Raw genomic sequence first — 20,183 nt, 5'->3', positions numbered from 1 at the left:
GTCATTCTCTGCCAAGATCTTGAAAATCTGATTGAGCACATCGTGAAGACTAAAATGTACTTGTTAGTGTGAGAGCAGTCGACGTTTTTTTATCACATTATCGTGTTTAAAATGTCTTCCTTCTTATCCTCAGACACATTCTCGAACCCAAGATTCCAACTTTTTGCGGCCGCTGTCTTTTCAGCAGCTACTACGGCTTCTTTGTTACTTGGGTATCAAGCATTGGAGCGCGAAGAGAGAGTACATGAACTGAAGAGCTCAATTCCTGCCGATGACCCTAACATTCAACCTGTACTGACCTCTAATTTACTTCATCAAACCGCCTTTACTGACTTATTACAGTTAAATAACTTTGGTGGCTCATCAGCGCCACCAGTTGATAAGGAGGATGCAAGGAATCAAGCTCTAGCCCGTCGGGCACAGGCTGGTGACTTCGATGAAGAGCTGATTCTCGAACAATTGGCGAGGAACAGGGTATTCTTGACAGACGAGGGCCTTGACAAGCTACGGAACTCGTTCGTCATCGTGGTTGGCTGCGGAGGCGTTGGTTCTCACTGCACAGCAGCCCTTGCGCGTTCTGGTGTTTCGAAAATTAGGCTGATAGATTTCGATCAAGTGACTCTGAGCTCCTTGAACCGACATGCGGTCGCTACACTGGCTGATGTTGGTATTCCCAAGGTTCAATGCTTGGAAAAGCGCTTGATTGCCATTGCACCATGGGTGAAATTTGATCTGCGACAGGAGCAGTTTAATGAGGGTGTTGCGGAGCGCTTACTTCGACCCTGGAGCGAAGATGGGCGTGCCCCTGACTTTGTTATCGATGCCATCGACAACATCGAGACCAAGGTCTCACTTCTCGAATATTGCTACAAGAACAACCTACCAGTCATCAGTGCCATGGGCGCAGGGTGCAAAAGCGACCCTACAAGAATCATTGTGGGAGACATTGGGGCTAGCAAGGATGACGGGCTCTCAAGGGCGACACGAAGGAAGCTGAAGCTGAAGGGTATCACAAGCGGCATCCCCGTTGTCTACTCTACGGAGACATCAGGTGCCGGTAAAGCTGAGCTACTGCCGCTACCTGAAGAGGAGTTCCAGAAAGGCTCTGTTGGCGATCTCGCTGCCATGCCCAACTTTCGCGTTCGAATTCTTCCCGTGCTCGGCACAATGCCCGCCATATTTGGTCTTACAGTGGCGAACCATGTTATCCTGAGCATTACAGGCTATCCCCTAGACTATGTACCTGCCAAGGGCCGCGAAAAGATGTACGAGGGCATGCTGGCAACATTGCAGAGCTATGAAGAGAAGTTGGCACGATTAGGTAATGAGGGCGATCAAATAGGTCTCAAAGTCCCCATCACTGTTGGCGATGTTGCTTTCCTTTCGGAAGAGCTCTATCACGGTCGAAGTGCCATTACTGGTATCCCCACTAAGCTGGTCCTTATCCGGTGGCAGAAGCCCAGCGGCTCCAGTATCACGACCTTGGGTGAGAGCAAGAGCATCCAGAAGTGTTCTACAGTGAAGCTTCACGATCTCGTGTTAATGACCAAGGATGAAGCCACTAGACATGAGAAGGAGATCTTCAAAGGTGGGAAATCTCTGGAAGATGTATATGATGCTGAGACACTTGCGCGGGTTGAGGAGAAGAGAAAGACGGCTGAGAAGTACGAGGCGTTTCGTTCATGAAAAAGGGGACTGGCTGTGAGGTGTATATCTGGTAGACCTGGATAGAAGACGACTAGAGGTGTACGATCACATCGAATGATTCCTCCTGGCGGCCAGGGGATTCAGTACTGTACGTTTTACGAATTGTAGACGAAGAATTCACGACCTCCTTTGCCCTAAGCTCCCTAATGACAAACTTTCCATGCACAATATCCAACAATATGCCTAACACCCAAGAGACAAACCCTTCTCAAGACAAATGACCTGATCGGCGTTTACGATAAGTCCCTTTGTTCATGTATGAATAGAACCCAAGTCTATGGTGTGTACATTTACCAATTTCTTCTTCATCAGGCTCAATATCGAGGAAACCAGACCCTCATTCAATTTGGGTGGTCAGGCACACAGATAGGCTTAAGTCCTAATCATAGAATGCTTTCTCTCGTACTCAAGGGGCTTCGACCCAAACTCGAAGACGACTACTGTCACTGCTGGTCCAAGATTACTGTGATGGACAACGTGGGGCCGATCACATTGTGTCATTGCCCTGACTTGGGAGGATCAACAAGATAAGCCAGAGCACAAACATCTTTCAGGATGATCCAATTACCTGACGCCAAGTCAAACATATTGCGTGTTTCCAAGAGCCTGTTATGTTGACATGGTTAGTATCGGGCATCCAAGTTTTGGACTTGTCATGTCAACGTGATGCTATCTCAAAAGTGTTTTTGGCTGAAGGCATATTTAGCAGTCCTTCCAGCATCATTGATCATTCGTGCTGATCTTGTTATTTCGGTGTAAGAGTTGGTATCAGGCCTCATGTCTCTAGGCATGTCAGCCTTGACCAGCTTCACAGCACATGTGTAGGATTGTGACCATGGCGTAGGATTCAATGGCGCGCAAGTAATTTCATACGAACGTAACGCAACATCGATATGTAACTCTAGTGTCGCACATTGATAGGGTCGACTCACGGACCATGATCACACAGTCACTTAGTCGTAATTGGCATTGCGCGCTGTGACTCTGACATTTTGCAGCCATTGGACCTCAGGCCGAAACTGTTTGCCTTGAAGTTTATTAATACCATTAACAACGCCCGCTCATATGCCACCCTCGTCACCCTCGCAGCATTTACACTTTTACATTGATGACTGCAGACCCAACGTTGACGTGGATCAAAAATGCAAACTGAAAACTACCATCACTTTCATCGTAGGCCCAACGTTGACGTGGATCAAAAATGCAAACTGAAAACTACCATCACTTTCATCGTAGGCCCAACTCAAGGTGCCAACATCAATGGATCTCCTCACCGCGCTGTTTACTCATTTTCTCAAAGTCATTTTTACGTCTCCATGATAGGCGCAAAGGGCCCCCACGATGTATTTGCCTTGTAAGGCTTACCAACCCTGGTTCGATTCCCGACAGGCAAAATGTAGGCTCGCTGCATAATTGTCTCAAGATACGCCAATTTTCAAGCGTTGGGTTGCTGTTGGGTCTCCTATGCAGGGATCGAGAGAGACCTATAGTCTCACAAGTTGTGATATTGAGGTTGTTTGTTCCCAGACCGCTTTGATAGCCATTTATGAGCGTATAAGAGGCTTCAAGCAGACCAATGGTAACGACATAATGAGCAAACTACTGTCTGTTGCCGTTCTGGTGGTTCCATATTATCCAATTGTCTCGTGAGTGAGGGACTCTTTACACAGGGTGGTGGAACTGCAGCTGTCAAAAAGCAAATACTGCGTAAACTCAACCACTCGCCTAATGTTAGGCGAGAGAAAATGTGAATGCTCATAGAGAAAACAAGATATATCGCATATTCATCGACGTCGATTAAACGCCCGTTTCAGATGCAGGCTCAAAAAGCAGCCCAAGCAGTCGCCTTGCGAGAAATGTATAGAGATGGTGTTTGAAAGTGCTATTATAAGTGATTAACGGACGGACGGGAACGGGAGGCCGAGCAATAATGCACGGGGTAAGAAAGTGCACGAAAAGGTATCTAAATCGAGAAGTGAATAGAGAAGCACAAAGACAAACAAGTATTGGGTTGCGAGATAAAAACGCAGGATCTCACGGCTTTACCCTCACAGGGCGGCGAGGTTGGGGAAGCCATGCACAAAGAAACGTTACACACTTCCCGTATCTCGGTAACGATCAAGTGAATCAAACATATTTAGGAGGAGAGAAGAGAGAAGAGGGAGTCGTGGTATCTTATGAAAGAACGTGAACAATAATGGTATCCCCAAGCCTGGTAGGACAACATCTGGGTCTCTTCAGTGTGAAGCACAGGGAATGCCGCCGAGAGGCTGAGGATATATGGAAGCGCAGCAGGCCGTTGTGATACACCTTATCACTTGCAGTTGAGGCCCCATATGCAGTTCCCCAGCGCTTTAGGATCCGTTACTGGGCTGAGGTTTACATGGTCATTCGTATAACCCTGGTATGGAAGCACAGAGTATCTCATCCAAAGCCGTCGTCACAAGACAACGGACAACACTGGTGCTCACATAAAGATGTCGTGCAAGACTGAAATGTTCTCAAGTATATGCTGTGTGTAACTTCGGAGGACAGTCCAATGCCAATAATTGGCACTCTCAGATTTCGCAACAAAGCATTAGTTCAAGTTCTTGGTCGTCACCAGATCCTGACCGGCAGCATGACATAAAGCATCCGATCGAAGGCTTGATCATGCCTGCACTTCTTCTTTCAGCTCCTATAAGTCATGTTGCCTTGTTCGGTTTCACAGATATGATGGGTGCGCAAAGACTATCTCGGCTTATAATGTCAGCTGGAAATATTCTTTGTAACAGTATCGCCTGGCACATGTCGTATTGCAGGACCATGAACTTAATCCTTTGTCGTGTACATCATACACACTATGCCACCGGGTTCTGTCATCTATGTGTGCTACAATAGACACAAACTCTTCAGTTGAGCCTCAACATATTAGACCGCGAACCGGCGTCAAGGCACCAAGGCACCAAGGCGTCTCTCTCGGGACCTGCGTCTAGCACAGCCAATGACGATCCTTCTGAAACCGATTCCCTCATTAATACCAAACAGCGCCTCCAAATTCCTATTGCAGTGAAGGCAACTGGAACTTAAGATCACCATGAAATTAACCTGCAACGCGACAACCAACGATTGCATATTTGCCGCCCTCGTTTGTGTAGCTGAAAGGCTCCATGACCAACATATGACCTCTTGTTTCCTCATCGTGACGGAAAGGGCTGTATACAAGAGCGAATGGGGCTCTGCTGCCTGAATCTCATAAGGGTTGCCTTGTTCAGCTAGGTCTTACTCATTGGTGAGATTGAAGGCGCAGGCGCGTATTGGATACCGATTGGGTGCCTCGCATGCGGGGGATGACTCCAACAGCCTTGCGAGATTACCGTGCCAAGTGCTGAATGTTATGATCTGTCGTTGGGCTATCGGAGTGCATGGGGTAGCCGCTTTCACGGGAGTAAGCTGTCTGGAATCTAGGACTTTTCAACTGGAAGCTCGTGGCTCGTGGCTCTCGCGCGAAAGCCACGATATCTAGGATGTGAATCCTTCCACAACTAGTCCCCGGAACGTGGGGAGACACTACCGCTTAGACGACGGAGGAAGACCCGTCACCCAGGTATGAAAAGTTGGCCAATTTCAACAACCATATCGGTAATCAGCTATGTCAACCATACCCTGTACCTGTTGGGTTGATAATCATGATTTGTGATGATGGGTTGTTAATGGCGAATTGTCGACGATGCCAGTTGTCCAAAGTGGCGTTCTGTCAAAATTACTCTAAGGCCCAATGCATATATTCCACGCATTCGCGTCAAATCGCCAACACACAACTACCGAGACCACACCCATAGATGCGCTGCTTCGTGGGAGGCCTGAATTTAAAAGCCGCCCCGTTCTCACCTCAAAGCAATCAAAACAAATCTTAATCGCTCTCGCTTTCACTTCAACCGTCCGAGCCTGAGGATCGTGAGAGCACACGACAGCACTTCTGCCTGCGCCCCGGCCAGTCGACTCATCTCCATTTCTACCTAAAGGGGGCAATATTTTCACTCCTCACTTCGCCTTCCCTGAGGATTTTTTTTTTTTTTTCAAAAGGCCGAATAGGCACCTGGCGGCCGCCTGGAAGACCCTCAAGCGAGGGTCTATTGGTCATTCATCAAACTTTGGGCCTCTCTGTCCAGTCCTGGATGCCAGCATGATGCTTCTTGTGCCGCTTTCCTTCATGGGAGCATTTGATGATAGATGACATCTAGGATCATCGTTGGCACCAACGAGCTATGAGAACACTGGTTCATCTCTGAGGTTGGTTCATCCCGCGTTATTGATCACCGAGAAAAGGGGCACCTCGCCCAATCTGTCGGGATTAGCGACATGCAATATTGTATCCAAGGAAGCTGAAATGACAGGTTCAGCTTCTCACCACGCCTCACGGTAGAGGATCTACGGCGTGAATGAGTCATGTGCTAATGAGTCTGTTGAGTATTATTTTTCGTACTTCAGCCTTGATTTCTGGCTCAGCGAGGCCTCGTGAGTAGTCTGAGCTGGAAGACTTGTGAAGCATAGGCTCTGGTGATCGCAGACGTGGAACAGGCTTCCATCTGAGCCACAAGCTGACGAAGGAATACGCTCAAGAGAAACCTCATATCGTACTCTGTAGAACTGCCATCCAGTCATTCCGAGATGAAGTTGGATGTCGGAACTGTAAATAGGACTTAGTCAGCGATCGCTTTCAAGTAGGTCTTGTAAGTGTCCGAGATCCCATGGGCGAACCGTGGCGGCATTGAACAACTCTTCAGAGGGGTGGTTTTCAACCCCCCCTCCCCTCCCCCCCCCCAAAAAAAAAACACCGACTTTAAACTTATGGAATCGGGCGCGAGGCATGGCCCTTGTCCTAGTTCGCCCACCACCATATAAACAAAAAACGAAGATTTGCTTGGTATATATACCTAGAGTTGCTTTTCTTCAAGTTATATGTTCTAATATTCAAAGATTTAGCTGCCACAATTGTGTCGATTTACTGGGGCCTTTTTTTATACTACCACTCATTTATTCCCCTACCTACGTCCTTGGCGAAAGTAGTTAACTTACTACTTTCGTCGGTGCATGGTTCCTACATTATCGCTGGCCAGTGGCACGCTCCCACGAAGCTAACCGCTTTACCCAATTATGCCTGCTTTGCAGTTCAAAGGTTGATATATATATATTATTGTGTTACAGACACGCAGTAACTTGGCTGTGTTTTGGAAGGTCAACGAGGTATGTTTACTATTGCAAAATGAACGCGAGAAGCTAGGCTTCTTTGATGAGGGGCATTTGATGCTAATGTGCCGCAGAGCCTCAAACGAGGCAACCGTACCGGGCGAACCAGGCAGCCTTGAGCCCACCCTCTCATCATCAATATCACAAAATTTCCAATTGCATATTGATTGCATTTCGTTCGCAAGGGAAGACCGCGTTCCCACCATCTCAGATTGAACTGAGACTGCACATATCAGCGGGTAAGATAATGAAACCAGCCTTTTATCCGATCCTCTCAGCTGTTGTTTCCTTTTTTGCGAACCATCAGCCCAGCCCAGCCAAGCCAATTGTGAATTGTGGCTGCTTGGTTGACCACCCCTCACTCAAAGCCAAACATGGAACCCAACCCCCAATGGCGATGCTGGACAAACCTGGAACCTTGGTGGATATACGTCAGGCAGTCCCTGAACGAGAACAAGGCCGCATTGGTACCCGCCACTCACTTGCTTCCACCTCTTGCCCTGTCTTGTCTACCTTCCCTCACATGCATCTGTATCCCTTGGGATCTAACCTTTTGCTTCTCCTTCTCTCCTTCTCTGTAACAATCACAGCATAATTATGGTTGACCGAATTCTGTACTGCAGAATTCTCTTCATTTGACAGTTTCTCACTCTTCTCTAGCTCTCTCTCTCTCCCTCACTCATAGGCGCGCGCCGGTTGGGCTCGGCACGGTCTCCCATGCTTTGTCATAGCCTAACATGGCAGGCATTACGGACAAATGGGTCCGACATTTGAGGACTCGCGACCGCCAGGACAAGGCAGATTCACACTCTTTTACGTGCGATATCTGCGGCGACGAAATCAAGACGTTAGAAGCTTGGCTCGAACACGCCAAATCCGATCAGGAGCATCAGGAAAAGTGGCCGACGCTGGAATCAGCGCAACTATCATACGTTAATAAGGGGTCAGTTCACTCCCCAGCTCGGTTCAGTGGTATCGCTGTACCTGCATAGTAATATACATACTCATTCATCTTCTTCTTGCAGATCCAATAGACCAAATAGTCAGGACTCCAATAGCAGGAAGCGACGTGCAGACACCACCAATGGGACTGCAGGGGACCAAACCACAACGGGCACTGCAGTCGATCAAGACCGAGATGCCGATGGCCACCAGGCAAAGCGTCGGTCGCCTGAACCGGGCGCTCAAGGCCGTAGCCGTGCCCGTAATGACTACCGGAACGACTACGGGGGTCGGCCCCACCAGAACACATCAGGCCGCCAGCTCTGGACCTCCGATGATGGTGTTCAGCAAAAGTCACAGGGCCAAGGGCGGGCTGTCTCTCTTGGTTCGCCCAGGCAAGGGCCTACCAAGGCAAACAGACCTACCCAGCCTGCCACACAACAAGTCAGTCGGCCTTCATCCAATGATGATGAGTCCACCTCCAAGATGATGCGTCAGCCAGAGACAAGACCCATCTCACAAGATCAGCTTGTCGCAGAGGTGAAAGGCATCTACGCAGGACTGGTCATGGTTGAGACAAAGTGCATCGAAGTTGACAATGCCCAATCATCCAACACTGATGCTAATTCAAAACTTAACAACGAACAATGGCAGGCTTTGATTGCACTTCACCGAACACTCCTCCATGAGCATCATGACTTCTTTCTTGCAAGTCAACACCCCTCTGCCAGCCCTGCTTTGCGAAGGTTGGCTTCCAAGTATGCTATGCCTGCTCGCATGTGGCGACACGGCATTCACTCGTTTCTTGAACTTCTTCGACATCGTCTGCCTGCCTCTCTAGAGCACATGCTCACATTTCTGTATTTGGCTTACAGTATGATGGCCTTGCTGTACGAAACTGTGCCTGCTTTTGAGGATACGTGGATCGAGTGTCTTGGAGACCTTGGTAGATATCGCATGGCCATTGAGGACGACGATATCAGAGACCGTGAGGTGTGGACTGGCGTAAGTCGTCACTGGTACAGCAAAGCATCTGATAAGTCCCCTACTACGGGTAGACTCTATCACCATCTGGCCATCTTGGCCCGTCCCAATGCCCTGCAGCAGCTGTACTACTACACCAAGTCCCTCTGTGTTCCCATTCCTTTCTCAAGCGCACGAGAAAGTATAATGACGTTGTTTGATCCTGTGCTGAACAACAATACGGCCCGTCTTGCCCCCGTTGATGCTGCGTATGTACGTGCTCATGCCATTCTCTTTTCTGGGAAGTCCCAGGACCAGCTTGAAGAGTCTGTAAAGAGCTTCATTGATCAGCTGGATAGTCATATTGGCCGGTCACCTAAGCGATGGCTGGAATCAGGGTCAGTCGGCGTTGAAAAGTCATTCGAACTAAACTAACTCCAGCAGATACCATATTGCCATTTCTCAGTCCTGCTCTCTACTCGGATACGGTGCTGAGTCCAATGTTCTTATGCGGGCCATGTCCAAGAAGCCCGAAGAGACTGACGTCACCATGGATGGGAACACAATTTCCGAGGCTACCCCTGACGAGACATTTAAGCTTGCGCTTGACTTTGCAACCCGGACGATTTCGCGAGTTCTTTATCGCTGGGGAGACACCAATACGTTGCCTTTCGTGCATTCCATCCTGGTCTTCATGAACCACATGACACAGTATCCAGCGGCTATTTCCCATTTGGAGGACGCGTATCCCTGGAAACTAACTTCCATCATGCTTAACACCCTCTTGCTTTCCTGCGAGCCTGGGTATGAGATTCGTGGCCACTTCCACCTGCCGGAAAAGGACCAACTCCCGCACCCGTTGCCTGAGGACTTTGCCATGCGGGGCCTGCTCTACGCTGAGGACTACTTCCCCAACCACTGGTTCAGTAATGACAAGATAGACGAAGATGAGAAGTATTTTGAGTTGCCGTCTATCTCAGAAGAGCGCAAGGGCCGTATCCTGTCTCTTGGATACAGGATTGCATCCTCAGGTAACTGGCTTCTCTGGAATGGAGAAACTCGCCAATTCGAGGTTCCCGAAAAGTATAACGTCAAGATAAACCTGGATAACAGGCAGAAAGACAACATCGAGATACAGGACACGCCCATATGAGCTCACTCTCTGCAAATCTGGCAGGGTACTTTCATGCTCACACATTGCCAAGCTAACTGTGCCGGCATGGAAGTGTCCTACCAAAACAGTTGAGAGATGCCATGCCAGGCATTTTGCTCCGACTCTTGACTGTCAGAGACAAGTATCGAGACCCTGGATAGACATTGGTCCATATCTTAGTATACTCTAAGTAGCCAGGCCTACCGGCACCAACATGGACGTCTCGGTTCATGCCAAGCCAAGTGGGACTTCATTGGAACCAGCGAGAACAATAGAATGGATATGGACCTGCCCACGCTTCCCCTACACGGATGGATATCATCTTTCAATACCATATCTCACCCGTGCTATGACCGTATCGAATTCAACATGTTTATTGGTCAAATCTTGGACATCCGGAGGACTTTGTGATTATTTGACACGCTACTGGGCCCCGGAGCCGTATTTTTCGGGTGCTCCGAAGGTGGAGAACCAAACGTTATGTTGACGTTTGCTCTCGTTACCCCAGCCCGGTATTCTTCTATAAAGAATACCTGGTACAAGGTTGCGGCCAAGAAATTGCCCATCAAGACACTAACTCTATTTCTTTGGACAAACCGCTATTTTTGATACGTTTTCGGCCTTGTTACCGATGAGCCAGGCCTTGTGTCCGAGTGAGCCTCTCACCCAATTCGCTCTTTTAGTTCACTGACATTTCCTGTCGTTCTTTTTGAGTGTTGTTGCTTTTCCTTATCACTATTTTAATTTTCTTCCTTGTATGTACTTGCTACTCTTGTTTCAGCGCTCTGAGTGGGTTATCCAGATTGTATGTTGAACCTATCAAGCGTGTACATATTGTATTTCTTTTATTGTCTTTTACGTCGCTTTACATTTGTAGCGACAATGGGTGGCAGTTTGTGTACTATTCGGGTGTTGGGGGATTATTAGAAAGAAGGAGAGGAAAGTATGGACTCATGAATAGATACCTGACCGAGTAGAATGATACATGTTAATTGGTCAATTGACCTGTTATAAAATAATCAAGGCTGGCAATGGCTAAGGTATGACAGCATCACATCACAAGTGTCATAAGGAGCGGGAAGTGGAGTCTCCCGCGCTTCCCGCCCCCACATTTGGACACTTGCATTAGGCGTACCGAACTGTCGGGTCAATTTGGGGGCCAAAAATGCGACACTTGGCCAACATTTCAGGCCATCTGCAGGATAACGTACCCAGAAAAAAAGTACTGGGATCATATGCATCAGCAGTCGAAATATGTTTGATTTTCATGACGCAGACAATTTGGCTGCAAATTCAAAGTCTACTGTCGCGGATGGCGCGGAATGGCTAGAAACGCGGCCATGGCATGATTTTGACGTTGCTAGTGTGTAGCTCGCATAGTGTAGGATTTTTAGGTGCGACGAATCGGAAAAAAGGGAGGCCTAGGCGGCGTCATGCACATGTTGATGGGTTGTCTAATGCGTATCCAGCTACCGTTTGTGACGCACTGAAACGTGTGGGAGGAGCTGGTAGCTTGTTTTGGGTGGCATTGGGCATCACTGCGGGATATATGGATGGGCCAGTTGGATGAAGGATTGCGAATCTATCGAGAGTCTGATCAAGACTAGAGATTATCAAGTTTATTTGACATTAAAAGGCGTCGGATATGCGGGAGTCAGTAGCACATGTCATCTGGTCAACCAATTTGGGCCAATAGCAGCACTCTGACTATGCCAGATATCGACTGAGAGTTTTTGAGGCCGCGAATCAGGCTCATACTTGTATCTTATAAAGTTTGAGAGCATGAAGTAACGATGGACGATTTGACGCGGCAATGCTGTGATGCAGTAAGGGCATCTGTGGTACCGGCAGTTCAGTTGAGGCATGATTTTTCCACATCCTGAAGCTATTCACTTTGACGGAGTATCAACAGTATGAAATTGTACATAGATGATACATGGCTTGATATCTACGAATGTACTATAATACCTTATGCTCTGTGCCGTTGTTCTAGCCTTGCCACAGTAATACACCTTAGGCAAATCCGCACTGAAGAGTAACTTGAGAACGAGGTGAAAAGGGCACCTTCCGGATTTGCATCTCCAAATTGAGTGTAAGGTATTTAGAGTTTACCAAAGAATCTGCTCTTCGGCCACTAGTCAGTTTCAGCCCCACGGGGTCTTTCCTAAAAGTGAAGCTAAGGTATTCGCCAAATCAAGGCAAGAGACAGAGGTCAGAGTACTGAGATCAAGCTTCAGCGAGGTCAGCGGCAGCCAATCAGGTTAATCGGATTAAAGCCCTTCCGTGTTCAAAGCTACAGGCAACGAATTGGGTTGCCCTCCGCTTGAGGCGGCCCGGAGGGTAGTCGTAAAATATCCCCTGTATGGAGATCGAAGAAAATTCTCTCTTTTGGCACTAGAGATAGCTTCAAGAAGAGACCAAGCAGGAGACTAAGCAAGAGATACAACAAGAAGACCATAGGGTCAAGCTAGGCAGAGGCCTTTGCCTCGCCTAGGACGACAGCCTGTCAGCATCAGGGTCTTGTAGATACTGCATCAAGATATCCTAGCATTTTCTCGGGAGCTCGATTATAGGAATATTAGAACTACATAAGATACCACTACTAAGATGTTATGAACTAAACGTAGAGAGGCTCTCGGTCGTGACGTGATATAAAACAAAGAAAGAGCATCCAGTCACGACTTTGTTAACAAGAAAGGTAGAGAGACAAGTTTCCCGATACCAGGTTCAACCACAGAAAACGGTTCAACTCAAGCATATCAGAACCAAGATAGTGCCAGCTCTGAGGTATGCTAAGATGCTGCTGAGTACATTTGCTGCTTAATTACAACATCAATATAATCGTTATATTACTCCTACATAGGCATGAACTGAAAGCCATATCGGGCACATCATTCGAACGAGCTTGGCCGTTGCGTTCGGAAGATGGACCATGTGTGCCCTTGGTTGGGGGGTCACGCACCCGATGTCATGGCATTCTGCAGAGCTTCTAGAATCGTTCTAGAATAATTCTAGAGCAACTGCTAGTCTCATGCCGTGATACCTTGATCCTGCGGTCGCCTTGATCCCTCAGGTATTCGGAACCCGGAGACCTCGTGCTTTCCACGAGTCGCAACGTAATGCCCGAGGTCCGATTACGCATTAGCCGTCTGCTTCCGAGGTGGAATGCCGAGATTGTGAAAGTCTCCGAATTGCCTGACCATCGTGAGATAACTTCGCCGAACTCTTCAAGATGGCCCATGTTTATCGACGAGGCAGAGAAAAAGGCAACCGCTAATTTACGCGGAACAGGCTCCAATACCCGCCGAGTGTCCATGCGGATGCAGTAGCGGTTAGGCATGTGATTGATTTCATAAAATGCTTGCAAATAGCGGTCGGTATTACGTTTATCGAGAGGCTGAGGATGTTCTCAGGACCCCCGAGAGCAGCCATGATGTTCGAGTATTACGTGTGAATGATTCGGTTGCACAAAGGCATTGTAAATTCAATTTACAAGTGTAAGTCATAGTGTAGTCCTAGTTCAATACGCCCCCCAAATGGATAAATGCGGGGATTGCTCCATTTGGGAGCTGTCAACTTACGGTGTGTACCTGTAAGATTAAGATTACTGAACTGGACTGAACGCTTGAGCTCGTACATTTGAGGCCTGTCAATATAATGGATGTTACTTGAAATGTCTGAGGCCGCTCCAATGCTGGTCGAGGTAATACACGGATACGTGTCAGCGTGGCACTCAAGGGCAACCAAGACCTACAGGAATGGCACGGCAATGTCCTGCATCGATTAAACTGCCTTATAAAGATGCAGTGTAACTAATCCAAGGCCGGCTCGTGCCGCGTGATCAGTGCACCAAAAGTACCGGAGTCAACTGCAGCTGCAGCAGCTATTGAAGTGGAGTAGGTTTCATCTGCACTGCAAAGCCCTAGGCGCCGTCTCACTAGATCCTCGTAATTGGTGCTCGAGGGTACAGTAACCAACCAATGCACTACAGCAGCAGGCTTCACATGATTCTTGCTGATCTGTACTCGACCGCCTCATTTCTTAAACTCGGTGAAGACTCGAGGCCGAATGAGGAAGCTTTGTCTCAGCCTTTTCGAAACCGGGTGATATCAGATGCGAATGCTTCGATCATCGTGAGCCTAATATTGCCATTTTGCATTGAATTGTGCTGTCCTGCGTGGGGCATGGCATGGCATACTCGTCGCCTCACAACTTTTGGTTCGCCAAATGCGGCTCTGCTCTCTGACATCAACACAACAGCCAACACAATGAGGGGTAATGCAAGGGAGGGTAGCTTCTCACTCTCACTGCGACTGAATGTGACTATGACTGTTACACTCCAACGTCTTTTTACCCATGAAACGAAGGATGGTTCATGCAGTTTCCCGGCGCTTGTGCCTGTATCACCTCCCATGAATCCCCATCAATTATCGTGCGCAGTTGTACAGAGAAAATGAGTCTCGTCTGTTCTCGTCGGAACACACACTCACACACTCACTCTCTGGGTAACACGCGCCCTCAGAAACCAGTTACTTCTTCGAATTAGGCGAATTCTTCGGTAAGCAAGCTCCGAGGCCGAATCGATACGATATGAATCGTCCGTCGTTCTGCAAGGTCGTGGATCTGCGGCTGAGATGCATTACGCAGACGCATGCTCTAACGCGGGTGCCTTGTTTTTCTCACCTCCCTTCTCGGGGACTACCACTCACTCGCCCCGCCCGAGCAGTGCATCTACAGCGACGAGAACTTGCACTTTCGAGCACTTGTATGGAGATTATTGACCCTTTTTATCTTTAGGCACATGCGATGCCTGCAGAGCCGCATTGACACACGCAGGCCGCAACCACCATCAAGAGCATCACCTACCAATAAAAGCGAAAGGCAACGAGTTGCCTTCCTGTCAAGCATCAGATTATACGTCATTGCACTTCTCAACAAATTCTCTCATCTCCAGCTCCATGCACGAGGCAGAAAGGAGCATGGCATGGCGTCCGTGAGATAATGACTCGCCGAGTAATTCTCGGATGCTGTATCGTATCGAGTTGCCCTATATGGAAGAATATTGTGAGGATGTTGCGGTATTTTGAAAAACAAAAAATCTCCATTGTAGTACTGAAAATGACTCAAGCATGATAATATCTCTCAACTAGTCTGCTCAGATGGGGGCGGTGAGAGTCATTGCTGTGCATGTGAGCTAAGAGACTTCATCAGGATGAAACAGAATTCACTGCTGTGGTTTGAAACAGATGGATCATGTTGGTTCAGAAGCGTAGTTGTCTGTAGTTCTGTCGTAATTCAAGAGGCATTACGCCCTACCATTTGGTCCATCATGAGGCAGTTGGGGACCCCAAATCGCTATTTGTAAATTCGAATGAAGAAGATTCTTCGGTCTTCGTTAAGACCCAGTTTGATAAATTATATATGTAGTAGCCAGGGGGTGTTGTCAAGATCGTGGTTGTGGTGATGGTGTTGAGTGTAACAATGGACAACTTCACTTTTTCAATGACTTTAATTCTATCATTGTTCGACCTGTCCCTATCACTACCCAAAAGGCTTTCTCAATAGTATATCCTACCTCATATCTTATATTTGCTACACGTAGAATCATACCCAATATCCACGTCAAGCCAAAAATAGATTTCTAGCACTTGGCTGGATGTAAGGCATTTAGATCCCAAACAACCTCTTATATCTATGAAGAGATACCCATGAACATGCTCTATGATATTTTATGTGTATAGGAAGGGTTCAGACTGAAATCGAGTTAGCAAACCGTAGTAATGTCTACCTTTCTGATGCTTCAGGCTGGGTATAGGGGTCTCAGACTGATTGGGACTCTGGCGATGCTAAGATGCCATTCCACCATATTTTCAAATTGAAACAAGATTGAGCTTATTATTTATTGATATCCATGTCTTTTGACGTGCAATCTAGAGTTCTGTTTCTGTTAATTGCAACCAGCGCAACATAACTTGAACGGAGAATGTAAGGCTAGACAGTTGCTATAGACCTATTTAACCTTTCATACTAAGAAGTTCAATACTAAACCAGAATTGAGTCTCTATTTCTACTATAAGTTATGGTGTTTACTTGCCGTATGTATCGAGTCTGTTGTACATGAAGCCTCTCCTTACTCACACACCAGACAAGCCGTAACTCCCCCATCAATCCACCATCAGCAGTAAACAACACATTAAGAGGTATCAGCCTCATTACTCTGTTCTTGTTCTTTGATTTATGATTGGTTTTCATCTGGACAAGGCTGTGCTGCCCCTTATTATCACGATCAGGCTGTAGGGCAAACAGGGCTCTCGGCTACCTACCAACAACACCCGCCACCTTATATGGCAATACAACAGCTCATCACAGCACATACGACCACAGCTCGAAGAAAATACGGGATCCCGTCTGCTCTCCCATAGTCAAGCTTCGAAGCGCTGGATTAGTAGTTGGGTCGGTGACGACCAGCGAATCCCCGGTGTTGTATGTTTTTTATGCATCATACTACAGCGCCCCTTTTTGTGTGGCACTGGGCCTTTGGCTCATGCAACTTATGTATAAGCTTCCCTGTCGACTACGGTATCGTTTAGTTTGTTTATAGCTGCTCTGTAATCGCTCAAGTTGGAGTGTACCTCGCTTAGCGTTCTCTTGTGGGGTTTTAGTTTTGTGCCGCCGTGAGCAATGGATGGTCACTAGACAACTTTATATTGACGTCTTCAGCCTGGACACGACAGCTCTACCTCTTCGGGATGTTCTGACGGGCGAACAATTGCGAGGAACATTCTCGGTAATACTCATCGGAACCTCTGATCATACCAGCCACTCATGCTTACCTTTCTAGGGGGGTGGTTGCACCTTTACCCGCGTAAGTCTCATCACAAGATCATAGTCTTTCTTTTTTTAACTTGCGTCTTTCCGATACCTCGTTCACGCTCGATCGACCTTATTCCAACCTCCAATGATCACGGCAACTTCGCTCAGCATCCAACGGCATAAACCAATGCTCAGTTCAGACTATCAGAACGCACCAAAGCCATCCTGTCTTCTTTCGTCTAGTGTCCCATCGGAGTCTCCGAGAATACCACAAGACGTCAACGACTCCTGCATCCAAAGCATCATAGACTTCCAGTCTGGTCTCTGGTAAACGCCCTATGGGCTTATGAGAGACGCCACTAATCTGTACGTCGTTGGATCAACCTGTCTCCAATGTAAGACGCATCCTGACATGCCAGAACTGACGATGTCGTGCATTATACGAGGATAATTCCATCTCTGATCAGCTATCGGGCGTTTCTAAGTTCTCGTGTCGCTGAAATAGGGTTTATCCTTCAAACCGATTGTCCAGCTCGGGCCTATACCATATCGTAATAGCAAAGCCTCCCGCACGGGAGGCTGAGGCTGAAAGCCAGGCAAACGTCGATATCCTAGTTTTCTTTGTTTTCAAGGGTGCTCGATGTTTATTCTGTATGAGAATCAATATTGATGAGTCTGATCATTGGCGGCCCAACGTAACCGTGTGTCCCAACTTGAGGTGATCTACTTAAACCAGTTCCGTTCCCCAAGATTATTCGCACAGGGTCAGCCATAACCGTTCATTTGATCGAAACTCTCACTCTGCCTCGTTCAAAGGATCATACTCTACCCTGCTGATGCACTGTGAGGCATAAAGAATTGCGCGATAGCTCGCCTGGACATCTGATATCGTTTTGCTCAAGCCTAGCATGAAGCTCTTCGCTCCTGGCATTGAGTCGTTCGTTTCAACCCACAGCGTACCTATTCTTCGAGCAAATGATGGAAATGGCTATCAAGTATGTCTAACAAACCATTCTCCCTGCATTGGGTGTTAACGTCTGTGGAAGCACACTTCGACTCCTTTTCGGTACTGATCCACCGACTTCACCTTTCTCCGAGTTGGACTTACTTTGCATTAACCAAAAGGTTATACACACATCAGTCGAAGAGAAAGATGTTGTCCTACACTGTCACTTGCTGGAGCACTTCGTTTCAATCAAGCGAAAAACTGACATCTGGGCCATGAGGCATAGGATTGATCCAGCCGCAGCATGGACATGCTACATCAATATGGGGGTTCGCCGACTACTAGATTGGTTCAAGGCGTCGCATGGTGGCCACATTGACCTGAACAGAGACATTCCTCCCCTTGATGTTCTTCTCGTATGGCATGCATTTTTGCAAGACCCAGTTGCATGGGGTGACTTTATTGAGGAGTCTCAACTATTCTTTTCTCAGTGGAACCCCGACGAATTGGTGTGTATTGCCGACTGCTCTGATGTTCAGGATATCAGCAATTAACTCTTCTTAGTTAAGAGCTCTTGACGGCAACAGGCAGGGATTGTTTGAGCCTTCGCCGGAGTGCATGGACAGGATCAACCGTGTGTACCACGAGGCAGATACGCGCAGCCTCATGAACATGTCGGTAGATCATGTCTTCTCCGCCAGTCCCAATGAAATGACTCAAGAGGTGATTCGACTATTCTCCCAGAAGCGACTGAACCATACCGCCATGACGCCAAGAGGTCAACAGAGATTCTTTTACGACTTCCATAAAGCCGTCCAGCGTCAACTTGACCTCGCAGAACAAGATGTCAAGTTCTCCTGGCATCGCATATACGTGTCCCGTGAGGATAACGAGCGGGCGTTGAAGCCCGCCATCCAGCGCTACCGGAGGCTCTTCACTCTGGAGAAGTTCAGAGAGGAGATCGGATACTGGCGGTTCGAATATCCAGATCATATTCGATTTACCGATTTCGATATCCATCTTGTCTGGAGAACGCACAAGCTCGCGCCCCAGAAATATGAGCGGTTCTGTATCAATTACTTCGGTGGCCTCGTATACATGATTCCGGATCCCCCTGATAACCAGGAGGTGGGGATCTCCCGCCGCAATAGTAAGGATCAGATCTACGAGCACTTGTTTGGCGAGGAGTATGCCTTGTGTCTCTGTTGGCCATGTGTCAAGGGAAGAATGGACAAGCCTCCAGGCTGGCGCTATTTCAAGCGGCTGGCCAGGCCAGTGGTGAAGACACAGTTGGCAGCGGAGATGGACCGTCGCCGCGCCGCAGCTGTGAGCATTCCTCTGGACTTTGCTGAGAAGCAATGTCGCAAATGTGGCTCTCACCCCCGGAGACATTGTCGAAAGAAGGACATGATTGAAGCCTCAGCAACAAAGCCTATGACTCTTAGGCGCTCAGTGTCCGATCGCATTCCGACGCCTGGAACATCAATCACCTCTCCCTACACTCTTAGTCGGAACGATCCCTTCCCTGTTCCGTTCAGAGACTTAGGAATATCTCCGTTTCGTTCTGAGATTCTGGACCAAACCCATCTGCAGTCTCCTTCGCCTTCAGCAGCATCAGTTTCGGTGACTCTAGAGCCTACACAGAGAAACAGAAACATGGACCTCCAAACCTGCAATCGAAGCCATAATACTACCCCTGACCTCACCGTCGCATCTACACACTCAGGCGACAGCGATATCGAAATCGGCCCCAGTTACTATACCCTGACAAAAACCCTGAGCATGTATCAGATATCTGCAGACGCGAATGAATTCACTCCACGTACCAGCAACAGGAATGCCGATGCAACAACCCATGATCCACGAGATGGATCTAATGTTCCAACATCAAATGGCCCAGAGCCCGGGGCGTGGTTAGCTGGTTAAAGTTGCAGTATGTTAGTTACCAGCCACGGCGGAGGCTATCGATGATGGACGTTTCACTAGCATTGCTGGGGACGGTAATTACCAAGAGGTACTGTAGTTACTCTAGAGATAGACTTAAAACTGCCTTGTTCGAGTCGACGAGCTGGTCGCCCAATACAGCGCTCGTGTTTCTCCACCTTAGCCAGTTATGAGTGACCCGACGTGAAACTTGAGAGGAACGTGAAATATTGACTGATTAGAGTGTTTGTCTCTGGCCACACGCATCGATGATTCAGAGTGAGGTCAACCAGGTGCGTCTTGAATCTTGACTCGGTGGCTTCTTAGTGCCTTGGGCCAAAGTCTCGACTCGTGTTCATTTGCTTGTCCTTAACCTCGCATAAGACACAAGGTGCATTAGTGTAAGCTGGTATATGTACTGTAACGTCTGGGGACTATATCATAGCACGTCTCAAAACTTACAGGTCATTTGGGATCTACGTTGGTAGTCTCAAGGGGAATAATGGC

General features: G+C 47.9%; 4 protein-coding genes across 4 annotated transcripts; 3 read left to right on the top strand and 1 right to left on the bottom strand.

Annotated features, from left to right (window-relative positions):
* The first annotated feature begins 64 nt into the window (after positions 1-64).
* On the top strand, positions 65-1,930 carry FOBCDRAFT_221568 (uncharacterized protein). Its single transcript, XM_059609577.1, has 2 exons — positions 65-289; positions 341-1,930. The coding sequence occupies exons 1-2, from the start codon at positions 112-114 to the stop codon at positions 1,684-1,686; spliced, it is 1,524 nt and encodes a 507-aa protein (XP_059464717.1). The 5' UTR covers positions 65-111; the 3' UTR covers positions 1,687-1,930.
* Positions 1,931-7,428: 5,498 nt separating this feature from the next.
* On the top strand, positions 7,429-10,101 carry FOBCDRAFT_31439 (uncharacterized protein). Its single transcript, XM_059611965.1, has 3 exons — positions 7,429-7,879; positions 7,962-9,239; positions 9,286-10,101. Exons 1-3 carry the CDS (start codon positions 7,674-7,676, stop codon positions 9,992-9,994), a joined length of 2,193 nt encoding a protein of 730 aa, XP_059464716.1. The 5' UTR covers positions 7,429-7,673; the 3' UTR covers positions 9,995-10,101.
* Positions 10,102-12,838: 2,737 nt separating this feature from the next.
* FOBCDRAFT_259956 (uncharacterized protein) lies at positions 12,839-13,446 on the bottom strand (the record flags this gene model as incomplete). Its single annotated transcript, XM_059611251.1, has 2 exons — positions 13,038-13,446; positions 12,839-12,994 (listed from the first exon to the last, which is right to left on the bottom strand). The coding sequence occupies exons 1-2, from the start codon at positions 13,332-13,334 to the stop codon at positions 12,839-12,841; spliced, it is 453 nt and encodes a 150-aa protein (XP_059467097.1). The 5' UTR covers positions 13,335-13,446.
* A 4,269-nt stretch (positions 13,447-17,715) lies between these two features.
* Positions 17,716-19,679, top strand: FOBCDRAFT_200485 (uncharacterized protein; the record flags this gene model as incomplete). Its single annotated transcript, XM_054704264.2, has 3 exons — positions 17,716-17,802; positions 17,933-18,262; positions 18,318-19,679. 3 exons carry the CDS (start codon positions 17,716-17,718, stop codon positions 19,677-19,679), a joined length of 1,779 nt encoding a protein of 592 aa, XP_054560239.2.
* Positions 19,680-20,183: the final 504 nt, after the last annotated feature.

The sequence above is a fragment of the Fusarium oxysporum genome, chromosome IV, assembly GCF_013085055.1.
Source record: "Fusarium oxysporum Fo47 chromosome IV, complete sequence".
Classification (NCBI taxonomy): domain Eukaryota; kingdom Fungi; phylum Ascomycota; class Sordariomycetes; order Hypocreales; family Nectriaceae; genus Fusarium; species Fusarium oxysporum.
This window is presented reverse-complemented; position numbering and strand designations above follow the sequence as displayed.